Source organism: Somniosus microcephalus, chromosome 19 (assembly GCF_052327205.1).
Source record: "Somniosus microcephalus isolate GS21.2 chromosome 19, FLI_Smic_1.0, whole genome shotgun sequence".
NCBI classification, from domain to species: Eukaryota; Metazoa; Chordata; class Chondrichthyes; order Squaliformes; family Somniosidae; genus Somniosus; species Somniosus microcephalus.
The window spans coordinates 11,523,941-11,537,723 of record NC_141005.1 but is presented as its reverse complement, the minus strand read 5'-3'; the positions used below and the strand labels follow the sequence as shown (position 1 = coordinate 11,537,723).

The 13,783-nt window shown below is 43.0% G+C and overlaps 1 protein-coding gene across 1 annotated transcript in view; it reads right to left on the bottom strand.

Moving 5' to 3' along the window:
• Positions 1–1,142: 1,142 nt before the first annotated feature.
• Positions 1,143–13,783, bottom strand: part of ankle2 (ankyrin repeat and LEM domain containing 2) — a 51,037-nt gene continuing 38,396 nt past the window's right edge. Inside the window, exons 12-13 of the mRNA XM_086011953.1 lie at positions 11,615–11,746; positions 1,143–3,161 (exon numbers count right to left, since the gene is read on the bottom strand). Coding sequence (XP_085868079.1) covers positions 2,924–3,161; positions 11,615–11,746 — 370 coding nt within the window. The 3' untranslated portion in view covers positions 1,143–2,923. The remainder of the gene's footprint in view (positions 3,162–11,614; positions 11,747–13,783) is intronic.

Genomic DNA, 13,783 nt, shown 5'->3' with positions numbered 1-13,783 from the left:
TAGCCTCCCTTTGCTAAAGAGCAAGACTGAACAACACTGAATTGCAAACTGGTCAACCTTGTACAGCCAAGCATCGAGGCAGATGGAGCAGGAAGTTTGCCGAGTAGTGTGGTGTCTCCAGGCCAGAGCAGAAGCATCTTTAAGCTAGGCCATCAGCATGACCTGTGTGCCAGATGCTCTGTTCGCTGGGCAGAGAATCGTGGCTCCTGAATCTATCTGGGATTCACGAGGATTATTTATGCTAATTTCTTTGATCTGGCAGTGATGCATGCAACATGGCTACTCGCCTTCCCAACACACACCTCCTGCAGTTTGTGTCTCCACCTCTGTCCTCACAACACTCTAAGGAAACCTCAATAGGGTTGCCAACTCTGGTTTGATGTATTCCTGGAGGTTTCATCACGTGACCTCTCACCTCCATCCGCCTCACCCAAACGGCCTTTTCTCCCATGTCCAATATTTTTATAATAACTAATAAGCATCAAAAGGAAATGAAAATAACATACCTATAATTTTTCTCCCAAGTTGCTGGCAGCAGAGACCAGGCGATTAATCTTTAATTGCTGGAGATTCCAGGGCAGCCCTGGAGGGTTGGCAACCCTAAACTTTTAACCAGTGAGCAGTTCATTGAAATTACAAGTATTGTTATTTTCTGTGCTGTCGGAGAGCATGGTGCGGGTTTAGACCTTTACCACAATAACTTGTGCACTTTTTTAGTGCCTGGAAATAATTTTGGTTCTATAGTCAGTAAAGTTGTAAAAGAATTCAAGTTTTCCAAATGCAATACCAAAAGAGAGAATTTGTGCCATTTACATCTTTTTGTAAAGCTGAACAACTTCATTTCATCGTCACAACTCCTCGTGTCTGGCAGTACTCATCAAAACATTGCTCTTGGTAGAGGTTATATTTTCTGTTTTAAAAAAATACAATATCCTATCTTTCCAAATTCTTAACATACTGAATTTATTAGTATCATTTTGTTCTTGTAACAACGTGCTCAGCTTTAGATCATCATGTTACAGCATTTCTGTTGCTTAGGAACTTTGCACAGTTTAGCTGAAGCCAGGCTATGCCGAGGTAAACCGTCACGGGCTGGGCTTTCAATAAGGCAAAGACGTAAGGAGGCTGCCGCAACATTGATATCGTGTTTAAAATTACCAACAGTAGAAACAGGCGACTCGTGTCAGTGCAGGAGCTTCCTGTCCCCACTCAATTAGAACAGTTTATTTAAAAAAAAGCAAAGGGACGCATCATACACAGACGTTCATTAAATCACTATCTACATTAGGTTTTTTTACATTTCTAATTTCAGTTCATCAAATAAAGGGGGCCATGAACCTCCTGCTTTCCATCAGCTGCCAAGTACAGTACTTTGAAGCAAAGGACATCACAAGTGAGAATTTAACATGGACACACAGTTGGAAGCACATCAAAAAATTGAGAATCTAGAGCAAGTCACATCAGGATAAACCCACAATATAAAAATTCACAAATCACTACCTGTAGGAGAATGAATCAAACATTTTTAGTCACACACTGTTAAGAAACTAATTTACTCAAGACTACTAATCAACTTGTATTTGCACATTGAACACTTTCACGTGGACATTATTCAAGGACTTCTTTTAAAAATGTGCTGAAACTCCACAGTAACGATTAAAATGCTTTAATCTTGTGCACTTTTGTTTTTCTTTTATTCTTTTCTCAGCACAGTTATCATTTCACATTTACACAGTAATAAATGTACCATAAATACGTGCTACATCCCAGAGGTCCCAGAGGTGCAGTGGGAAGGGTCAGAGCTACTAAGACCAGACGTTTTCACACATCCACAGCACCGGTTTGCTGGCACTTGTGGGCGTGGGAGCAACAGTGTAAAAGCCAATTTGTACAGGGACTCGAAAGGTGCTGTCAGGTTAGCAGTGTGTCCTATGTATCTGTGCTGTAACAACTCGGACTCAACAGTAGCTGGTCTCCACCGATTATCCAGTTACCCCAAACCTACATGCTGCATTTAATTACATTAAAGGCAACAGTAAAGCTCAATTAAAAAGTAAATTTTTTTTTTTTTTAAAAAAAGGCACTAAAAAGCTTGCAAAAACCGCGGATGCAATTTTCTTGTAACAAATAAATAAATTTTAATACAATTGAAAATCATACCGAGAATACCTTATGGCCAGTGCAGTCAAGGCGCCAGAATGACAGCTTCATTGTTACATGTCAGTACCTTTCTTTATATGCACGACTTGTATCAATCTAGTAGCCAACTCTATGAATTTACTTTCTATAGCACATTAACCTTCAGTTCCATGCAATATAATGTTTTATAACACACCCACAAATGTATTTCTCAGCAATAACAGTGGGGTTAACAAACAAGACATTCATCCAGCCCCCCCGCCAGATCAGTGGACTTTTACAGGAATTTCACAGAAATTAAATTAAAAAAACATACATTACTGGGAGTGTTACTGACATTATCAGTCTGGTCCTGGATCAGGATCCGGTTCCTTTGTAATCCTCAGAGCTGCCTTGGTCGTGAAGTTATCTAAAAAAGGTAATTTTTTTCCCCCCCCACACTGGTTCTTTTTGGGAAAGTCGAAATGGGGGACATCATCATTTTAATAAAGCAAAGCTTTAAAAATAAAGTTAAAATGTATTCATTTTTGGATGAAGATATGGCAGAGAAATCAGGGTTAACACTGATTACAGAAATGGGGAACTCAGGACAATGCAGTAAGCAGTGAAGAAATGCAGTGAAAACTGATTTACAATGACAGAATCTAACAGAATACAGTAACCATGAAGCAGCCATTGTACATTAGAGACATATTTAGGAAACTACATTTTATCATTTTTTTAAAATATAAAACCGATTCCCTCTCTAAGGTGGGGCAACATTGTGGTATCACAGCAGCGAGTCTCAGAGCTCAGATGGTTCAGAGAAGTGCAGAAGGCGCTGCACCTGGATATGGCTGGCATAGGCTGGACTATATCGGCCTGGGCTTCCAAACTCTGAGTAAGGGGAGCTCCCAAACTTTCCTGGACTGTGGCACAGCGGACTCGGTCTCCCAAGAATGGAGAGCCCAGGGCTGCATGGAGAACTCGGTGTAATGGACTGGATTTTTGGTCTCCCTTTTAGTATAGCAGGGCTTGGCCAACTGCAGAAACAAAGAAACAAAAAGTTGTCAAAGCAACTGCACGTTATTTTATCCTCTTGCCAGGTTTTACCTGAAGCACCCTTAAATACAGTGTTCTGCAGAACAAACTCTTAAGCGTTACACACACAACTACTTTAAGAGTCGACATTAAGATACTTTTCTAATCAGTCCACTAAATTTGGACTTGTTCTTTACTTAAGGCTATATACGAACACGAAAGAAAGCATTGCTAGAACAGTTAAATCAAAACCCTAAGTTTTTATTACTCTGTTTGAAATGTCAGTTTGGAGAGTATGGTCTTGTCCATGAAGGTTTGGTTCACTCGATCAATAATCCGCCCGTAAGAAAATCAAGCTTCTATTTTCTAGCCAGAAATTGTCCTCGACTTAATGACCTAATTATAACCAGAACTACAAGGCGACGACTGTTCAACTGCAGGCGACCTTGGTCAACAACCCACATACAACTGATGAATCGAGGAACTGAGTCCCATTTTGTCTACATTATCCGAGGAAAACTACTGCATCAGCCAGCACTAGGACAGCAACAGCCGTGCACATGTAAAGAAAAAGTCAGCCGTAATAAACTGTTGTCTTTAGTGACTGTTTTATTCAAATACGACGGACGAAATGATAAGTCACTTATAACTATGGTTCATGGCTGTAACACATGTTCCCCCTAAGGTGCGCGGCCATGCATCAATCGGGAGGTCCCGCGCAGGCCGCTCACCAGCAAATTTAAAAGGACTTGTACCGCAAATTACAGAGAACCTTGGCTGTAACACATGGTCGGGGGGTGGGGAGAAAGGTGAAGAAATCAGAATGTCATAAATTGCAAGAGTAAATAGTTTTATGGTGTTAAGATTAGGCTGGGTAAACACCAACCACCAACTATGCCTTTATTAAAATAGTGGACAAACGAAGGTTATATGAATGCATTAAATATTTGTATGAGTCATTTCAAGGCCTACATGTAACTTGCAGTCACATTTGCTGCCCTACCGGCTGGAACGGCCTCGGGTTTTGCTCAGGGCCTCAGTTGCCTGCTTTGAGAAACTGAGGGACTACAAGCTGTTCAGGACTTGAGCACGTGATCTAAAACTGACATTCAGCATTGTTGCAGTTGCCATCCTTTGGGTGAGACGCTGAAAAAACAGATGGGACCTTGGTTTAAGCGGATTTGTAAAGATCCCACTGCACTTGAAGGGGAGCAGGAAATTCTCCCTGGTGTCCTGGCTAACGCTGCTCCCTCAACCAAACACCACTAAAAACATGAACTGGTCATGCATCCCACTGCTGTTTCTGGGACTCTGTACACAAACAGCTGTTGCATTCACCCACACAGCAAGTGACTGCTCTTCAAAGAAAGCATGAGGAATGCTTTGGTCCGTCCTGAAATACGCAATATAAATTGTCCTGTTTTCCCTCTTGTAATAGGAGAGATATGTTACAAAGCATTTAACTAGCTGGGAGAGGTACAAGGGGATAAGCAATGCTTGCAATAAGAATGTTGAAAAAATCCTCAATTTCTGCTTGTCCTGAGTTCTAATATCATCAGAACCATCCAACTGAATTAATTCCTCACTAGAACCCATTCATATGAAATTATTTCAAGGTACCAGTTACGTTTATTAATGAAATATACATTGCAACTGTTTTATTTCAGATTGACTTTCTTTTCCAAAGGCAATTGCTGGCCCACTCTGTATTGATGTGATGTTCACACTGAGGGAGCAACAATTGCCTTAACTATTAAATGGTCTGTGGAGGTAAATTCTCTGACCGACACGCGTATACCGGATTTGCTATTTTCCCGCAAAATGCAGTGTTTTTGTTTCCAATTAAGACCTAGCTGCAGTGCCAAAGGACATCACCGAGGTTTAAAACAGCAGATGGGGATGTGAGGTTAATAAAAATGTTGTGGTTAGAAGTGAAACCCAGTATCACTATAGCTGAAGTCATGTGATTCTATCGCAGACACCTGCTATTCAGCCACTGCCATCAAAAAAAAAACTGGAAAAAAGATTTCATGTTACATTTTTTTTAAAAACCGGTGTTTCAAGATCAAAACACATCTTGCCAGCTATAGAAAGAACGATTTGCATTTATATAGCGCCCTTCACGACCACAGGGCAGATCAAAGTGCTTTACAGCCAATTAAGAACTTTTGAAGTGTAGTCACTTTTGTAATGTAGGAAACGCGGCAGCCAATTTGCGCACAGCAAGCTCCCACAAACAACAATGTGATAATGACCAGACATTGTAGTTTAAAAAAAAATTGCTGTTGGTCAAGGGATCAACATTGGCCAGGACACCAGGAGAACTCACCTGCTCAACTTCGAAGAGTTAGGGGGTTTTTTTTGGGAGAGGTAATGCATCAGAATGTTGCTGCATGGATGTGAGAAATAGTTATCATTAAAATTTAGGATTGGACTGGAAAATGGCCATCACAGAAGAAGGCCATTCGGCCCATTGTTTCTGCGCCGGCCGAAAAAAGAGCTCTCCGCCCTAATCCCACTTTCCAGCCCTTGGTCCGTAGCCCTATAGGTTACAGCACTCCAAGTGCATATCCAAGTACTTTTTAAAATGCGATGAGGGTTTCTGCTTCTACCACCCTTTCAGGCAGTGAGTTCCAGACCCCCACTACCCTCTGGGTGAAAACAGTTCTCCTCAACTCCCCTCTAATCCTTCTACCAATTACTTTAAATCTATGCCCCCTGGTTATTGACCTCTCTGCTAAGGGAAATAGGTCCTTCCTATCCACTCTATCCAGGCCCCTCATCATTTTATACACCTCAATAAAGGCTCCCCTCAGCCTCCTCTGTTCCAAAGAAAACAACCCCAGGCTATCCAATCTTTCCTCATAGCTAAAATTCTCCAGTCCTGGCTGGAATAGAAACATAGAAGATAGGAGCAGGAGTAGGCCATTCGGCCCTTCGAGCCTGCTCCGCCATTCAATGAGATCATGGCTGATCATCCAAATTCAGTATATCAGGCAACATCCGTGGAGTGAAATTTGAGCTGCCTTTTGTCTCCACGGGCCCATTACCATCTCATCTGGCTTCGCATACCTTTTATTGTCTCTTTTTCTTCTTTTGTTCGATCGCAGCTTTGCTTTCGGTCTTTTTATTTTCTTTCCAGTTTTGAAGAAGGGTTTCAACCCAAAACGTCAACTCAAATTTCTCTCCATGGATGTTGCCTGACCTGCTGAGTTTTTCCAGCATTCTGTTGTTATTTTGGATTTCCAGCATCTGCAGTATTTTGCTATCATCCAAATTCAGTACCCTGTCCCTGCCTTCTCCCCATATCCCTTTAGCCTTAAGAAATATATCCAACTCCTTTTTGAATATATTTAATGAACTGGCCTCCACCGCCCTCTGTGGCAGAGAATTCCACAGGTTCACCACTCTCTGGGTGAAGAAATTCCTCATTTCAGTCCTAAATGGCTTACCCCTTATCCTTAGACTGTGACCCCTGGTTCTGGACTCCCCGGCCATCATAAACATCCTTCCTGCATCTAGTCTGTCCAGGCCTGACAGAATTTTATAGTTTCGATGAGATCCCCTCTCAATCTTCTAAACTCCAGTGAGTATAAGCCCAATCGACACAATCTCTCCTCATACGTCATTCCTGCCATTCCAGGTATCAGCCTGGTGAATCTTCGCTGCACTCCTTCCATGGCAAGAACGTCCTTCCTCAGGTAAGGCGACCAAAACTGCACACAATACTCAAGGTGCGGTCTCACCAAGGCCCTGTACAAATATAGCAAGACATCCTTGTTCCTGTACTCGAACCCTCTTGCTACGAAGGCCAACATACCATTTGCCTTCTTAACCGCCTGCTGCACCTGCATGTTTACCTTCAGCGACTGGTGCACAAGAACACCCAGGTCGCTTTGCACTTCCCCTTCTCCCAATCTATTGCCATTCAAATAATCATGTGCCTTCCTGTTTTTGCCACCAAAGTGGATAACCTCACATTTATCCACATTATAGTGCATTTGCCATGTTTCTGCCCAATCACCCAATCTGTCCAAATCGTACTGGAGTTTCTCGACATCCTCCTCACAGCTTACCCTCCCACCCAGCTTTGTGTCGTCTGCAAATTTGGAGATATTACATCCAATTCCCTCGTCCAGATCATTAATATATATTGTGAACAGCTGGGGTCCTAGGACCGATCCTTGCGGTACCCCACTAGTTACCGCCTGCCTCTCGGAAAACGACCCGTTTATTCCAACTCTTTGCTTTCTGTCCGCCAACCAGTTCTCTATCCAAGTCACTACCTTGCCCCCAATCCCATGTGCCTTAATTTTGCGCGCTAATCTCTTATGTGGGACCTTATCGAAAGCCTTCTGAAAGTCCAAATACACCACATCCACTGGTTCTCCCTTATCTATTTTACCAGTTACATCCTCAAAAAATTCCAGTAGATTAGTCAAGCATGATTTACCTTTTGTAGATCCATGTTGACTTTGTCTGATCCTGTCACTGCTTACCAAGTGCTCTGCTATTACATCTTTTATAATAGATTCTAGCATTTCCCCCACTACCGATGTCAGGCTTACCGGTCTATAATTCCCCGCTTTTTCTCTACCACCTTTTTTGAATAGTGGGGTAACATTAGCTACCCTCCAATCCATGGGTACTGTTCCAGAGTCTATCGAGTTCTGGAAGATGACCAGCAATGCATCTACTATTTCTAGGGCCACTTCCTTAAGTACCCTGGGATGTAGATTATCAGGCCCTGGGGATTTATCGGCCTTCAGTCCCATCAATTTTCCTAACACCATTTCCCTACAAATACTGATTTCTTTCAGTTCCACCCTTTCATCAGGCCCTATGTTCCCCGGCATCTCTAGGGAGGTTATTTGTGTCCTCCTTTGTGAAGACAGAACCAAAGTATGAATTTAGTTGGTCTGCCATTTCTTTGTTTCCCATTATAAATTCCCCTGATTCTGACTGCAAGGGACCTACGCTTGACTTCACCAATCTTTTTCTCTTCACATATCTATAAAAGCTTTTACAGTCAGTTTTTATGTTCCTCTCATATTCTATTTTCCCTTTCTTAATTAATCCCTTTGTCCTCCTTTGTTGAATCCTAAACTGCTCCCAATCCTCAGGATTATTGCTTTTTCTGGCAGTTCAAAAGGCAGTCTTGTCCTTTTAAAACTGTCCAAATGCCCATCTTTGGCAGGAATTATTTTGGTGCTTTTACAATGTTTTCCCTTTCTCTTTCTCGTGTCTCAGTGCATCGTATCGTCTAGCTGGGGTCACTCACATCTTGGTGGCCTGCATGAACGAGCATGGTCGAGGCTTCGCCAGCCACCAGTGACCCCCCCAGCTAGCCGTTTCTCCCTGCGGGAAGCGTCTGGCTGCCTCCCCAGATTAGAATGTTACTTAAAATAAATCTTTGACACTGTGCATTTAAACATGGTGGACTAGAGCCAGCCCACAATTCACACTAAAACAACGCAGAGCTTCACGTTTTAAATATTGTAAGTAAATAAAAACTAAAAAAAAAAAATTAGAATTCACCTTCATGCTATGAAAAATCACTGTAAACTTTAAGATGAAAGCCGGCAGTTAAAAGAGATGGTAGTTGTGGGTAAGAAGCATTTGTGTATAAAATTATGAGGGGCCTAGATAGAGTGGATAAGGAAGGACCCATTTCCCTTAGCAGAGAGGTCAATAACCAGGGGGCACAGATTTAAAGTCATTGGGAGAAGGAGTTGAGGAGAATCTTTTACACCCAGAGGGTGGTGGGGGTCTGGAACTCACTGCCTGAAAGGGTGGGAGAGGCAGAAACCCTCATCACATTTAACAAGTACTTGGATATGCTCTTGAAGTGCGGTAACCTACAGGGCTACGGACCAGCAGCTGGAAAGTGAGCTTCGGCTGGATCGCTCTTTCAGCCGGCACGGACACGATGGGCTGAATGGCCTCCTTCTATGCCATAAATTGCTATGATTCTATGACAGACTTACCAATGGAATTCCTCCACATCAGGCAATAAAGAAACCCAGAAGAAATGTTTGTTACACACCTCCACTCGACTAATTTGCCCAATCCACCAGAGTAGATACTCCTTTTGCCAAATTTCACAGGGATTGGGTTCCAAATCGCTATTAGGCTGCAGTCAACCGGTCCTCAAAGGCTTAGTGGGGAAAGACATTTACCTGATGTTGGTACTGTGCCAGTCCCAGGTCTGATCCACAGCCTGTGCTGAGAGAGCTGACCGCCACCATGGACAGTACAATTGGTCATAGCTCCCCTGGACGAGCAGAGGGCAGGAATCAGCCCAGGAGTTCCAGATCCTGAATACTATCCAGTGACTTGTGGTATAGAACAGAATTCAGCTCAGCTGCATTCCTTCTCTTCCCTCTCCCACCATAGCTGCAAATCGGCTCCCGTGTGATAACTGAGTGAGGTATCCAAGGTCTGTCAGCACTAAACCCGTAATACCAGCATGAGTCAGCATCTTCAGAAGGGTTGGGAAACCGTAGCTACTGAATGCTGCCAATAACTACATATTAAAATTAATTACACCATTGTAATCCATTATCCTGATAAAGTAATACAAAAACTTCACAAGTGTATTGCCAAGAACTTTACTGTGGCTCAATGCATATACAAAGGTCTCACTCTTTAAAACATAAAACAGGAACAGTCTGCAACAAGAATTTGCTGTTCAGCATAACAACAAATTAGCTCCCAATGGAAACATCCGTACATAACCAGAAAATGGATGAACCAGTGTCAACATATCGCTGCATCCTCATTGTCTGCCAAGTGATGATTGCAATGCTGGTGGCCGCATTAGATCACATGGCTACTTTCTACCTCCACTGGGTGACCATTTAAATAACAAGTCTCAATTATTTTCTAAAAAAACTCACAAATATAACCTCACAGAAACACACACAATATGCTGAAAGTAACAAATTCTATACCAAATATTTGGTATGTGGGAATTAAATCCTCTTGGCACTGAATGGGTTACAGCTCACGTGACATACTTGCTTCTCGACAAGCTGACCGTTCATTGTCCTTTTGGTCTGTGTTCTTTCTTTCTCTCCTGAAAGTGGTGACTGTCTCTGGGATACAGTTGGATGGGTGCCAGCAATGCTCTAGCACCGTGGACCCAGGCCATTATTCACGTATGAGCTTAGACCATGAGCATCAGCAGGCTGTTCGGCTCTGCTGGCCCAATGACAAGCCCAATTCTGCTGGCCCGATCTTCCCAGCAGGATCAATGGACAGCATTTAAGACCAGGAATTTTCTCCTTCCTGAGTGGAGAGAGAGCTGGACCGGAGGTCATTGTCAGGCACAACTGAGATGAGTTAACTCAGCACAGGCAAGGAATCAAACAGAAGACTTTATTATCTTCATAACTTGCTACTGGGCTTTGAGAATCTAGTATTCAAGCTCAATGCACTATACATTACTGGGTAGTGTAGTGTAGCGGTTATGGTACTGGACTAGCAACCCAGAGGCTGAAAGTTCAAATCCTACCGTGGCAAGGCGTGAAACTAAGTTCAGTAAATCTGATCACTTGTGGGATGGTGGCAGCAAAAAACGACCAGGAAAGATGCTGGACAGTAAAAACTAAACTGGTTTACTAACGTCCTGCAGGGAAGGGAATTAGCCACCCCTGAATCTGGCCTGGCCTGCATACAACTCCAGTCCCACATGATGTGGTTTGCTCTTAATGCCCTCTGAAAAGACCAAAAACAATTGCAACAGAAGGCTCACCTTTACCATCTCAGGGCAACTCATGAGTCTTGCCAGAGTCACCCACATCCTGAGAACAATTAGACAAAACTACATTTCAATTAGAATTAAGAAGTATAAAACAGAACACCACTAGCCATGACTTTTTCTGTACAAAGGGCAGCAGGCGCATGGGGACACCATCACCTGCAAGTTTCCCTTCAAGTCACACACCATCCTGACTTGGAAATATATCGGCCGTTCCTTCATCATCGCTGGGTCAAAATCCTGGAACTCCCTCCCTAACAGCACTGTGGGAGTACCTTCACCACACGGACTGCAGCGGTTCAAGAAGGCGGCTCATCACCACCTTCTCGAGGGCAACTGGGGATGGGCAATAAATGCTGGCCTTGCCAGCGACGCCCACATCCCAGGAACGAATGAAAAAGAACCCTAAGAAAACATTGCTGAAGTATATTTTTACTACCTCCGTGCTGCTGTATTATATTACAAGATACATAAAGGCAGTGTGGATTCTATTTCTTCAAAGTTTGGAAATAGCCGGCATGGGCTCGATGGGCCGAATGGCCTCCTTCTGTGCTGTAACCATTCTATGATAAAAGATAACTAGGTCACTGTAAAAGGATCCTCCTCCTTCTGAGGAGGATGTGCCAGTTAAATTCTCGATACTTATGTTCATCTGTCTGAATGTACGAGGCTTTCTTTGCTTTCAACACCCACCTCTGCATATCCGATACGGAGTAGGACTGCATTCTGCTCTTCCACTGATTTAAACATGGGAACGTCTGTGGGTCAATATCAACACCACTCACTGCCGCTAGAACGTCACTGTCAAGCTTAGTTGGTTCATCCCTGGAGGAGAGAAGAGGATTGTATACGATACAAGAACAAAGAATATGTTAACGTCAATGGATTTAAATAAATAAAAAGCACAATATCCTTGCATTTAAGAACATTCTTTTAGTTTTCTCCTCTCCTCAAGGTTTGCTGGAGTATGTTTCACACACCTAGCAATCCTCCATTACCTCACTCGAGTGACCATTTTTTATTCCTGAACATAGACAGTGAAGCTATTTGACCTTGCAAGGCATCGCATTCTGGCCTGATGTCTGTACACATGCGTGCACTTTCCTGTAGGAGGCGTTACATTATAGCAATAAGAAGTGGGAACCTAGGCTGATTTTTTTCTGCCCCACACAAGAGTGCGCAGGCCAATTGGAAGGACTCAACTAGACTCCAATCAGCTCACTCCGCCCAGCTCAGGAATGAAACTTTCTTTACGATTGGTTCCAAAGAGAGGGCGGGAGCTCAGCAAATACCTTTTTTAATGCATTTATTACATTGTGTAATTTATGGTTACAAAATCCTATCCTCCTATAGCAGGAGAATGCAGATTATAAATGACTCCAAGGAAAATACTCACACAAATAAATTACCAATAACTAATCTCTGAGATGGATTCCAGTAATTGAATCAGATAGTGGAAATTGCAACAGTGAAAGTCCAATGGTTCAGACTGTTTTATTAACCCAGATTAGATCACTACCTTGAAATCACCGTCAACTATTTTATTTTCTGGCAAACCCCTTGTTTTAATCAGGATGTGCAATGTCAGTGCTGAGAAAGGGAACACTTCATTCACTCTGGAAACCCAGTGTCAGCATCAAGCACTCATGCCGCTAACAAGAAGGGTCGCGTGCGGAGTAAAACTCTGTCCCAACAATGCGCTTTAATCCAACTCCCGTTACAGCACCAATGTGACATGTTCCATTTCCCACGTCACACATCCTATAGTTCCTCGGAGTGAGCATGCCAAGTGTAAAATTGTGGTTCGTTCTGTGGAACGATAGACTTTTATTCCATCAGTCTAGGGGCAAATTCAAAACAGGGCCAAAGAGGTGAATGAACAGTGTGTTAACATAAGACGTAGGAGCAGGAGTCGGTCATTTGGCCCCTGGAGCCTACTCTGCCATTCAATAAGATCATGGCTGATCTGATCATGGCCTCAACTCCACTTTCCTGCCCGCGCCCCATAACCCTCGACTCCCTTACCGTTCAAAAATCTGTCTATCGCCACCTTAAATATATTCAATGACCCAGCCTCCACAGCTCTCTGGGGAAGAGAATTCCAAAGATTCACGACCCTCTGAGAAGAAATTCCTCCTCATTTCCGTTTTAAATGGGTGCCCCCTTATGCTGAAATTAGGCCCCCTAGTTCTAGATTCCCCCACGAGGGGAAACATCCTCTCTGCATCCACCCTGTCAATCCCCTTCAGAATCTTATATGTTTCAATAAGATTTCCTCTCATTCTTCTAAACTCCAATGAGTATAGGCCCAACCTGCTCAACCTTTCTTCATAAGACAACCCCTTCATCTCAGGAATTAACCTCGTGAACCTTCTCTGAACTGCCTCCAATGCAAGTATATCCTTCCTTAAATAAGGAGACCAAAACTGTACGCAGTACTCCAGGTGTGGTCTCACCAATGCCCTGTACAGTTGTAACAGGACTTCCCTACTTTTATACTCCATTCAAGGCCAACATTCCATTTGCCTTCCTAATTACTTGCTGTGCCTGCATGCTAACTTTTTGTGATTCATGTACAAGGACCCCCAGATCCCTCTGTAGCTCAGCATTTTGTAATCTCTCCCTATTTAAATAATAATTTGCTTTTTTATTTTTCCCTACCAAAGTGGATAACCTCGCATTTTCCCACATTAAACTCCATCTGTCAGATTTTTGCCCACTCACTTAGCCTATCTATATCCCTTTGGAGATTCTTTGCATCCTCCACACAATTTGCTTTCCCACCCATCTTTGTATCATCAGCAAATTTGGCTACATTACACTCGGTCCCTTCATCCAAGTCATTAATATAGATTGTAAATA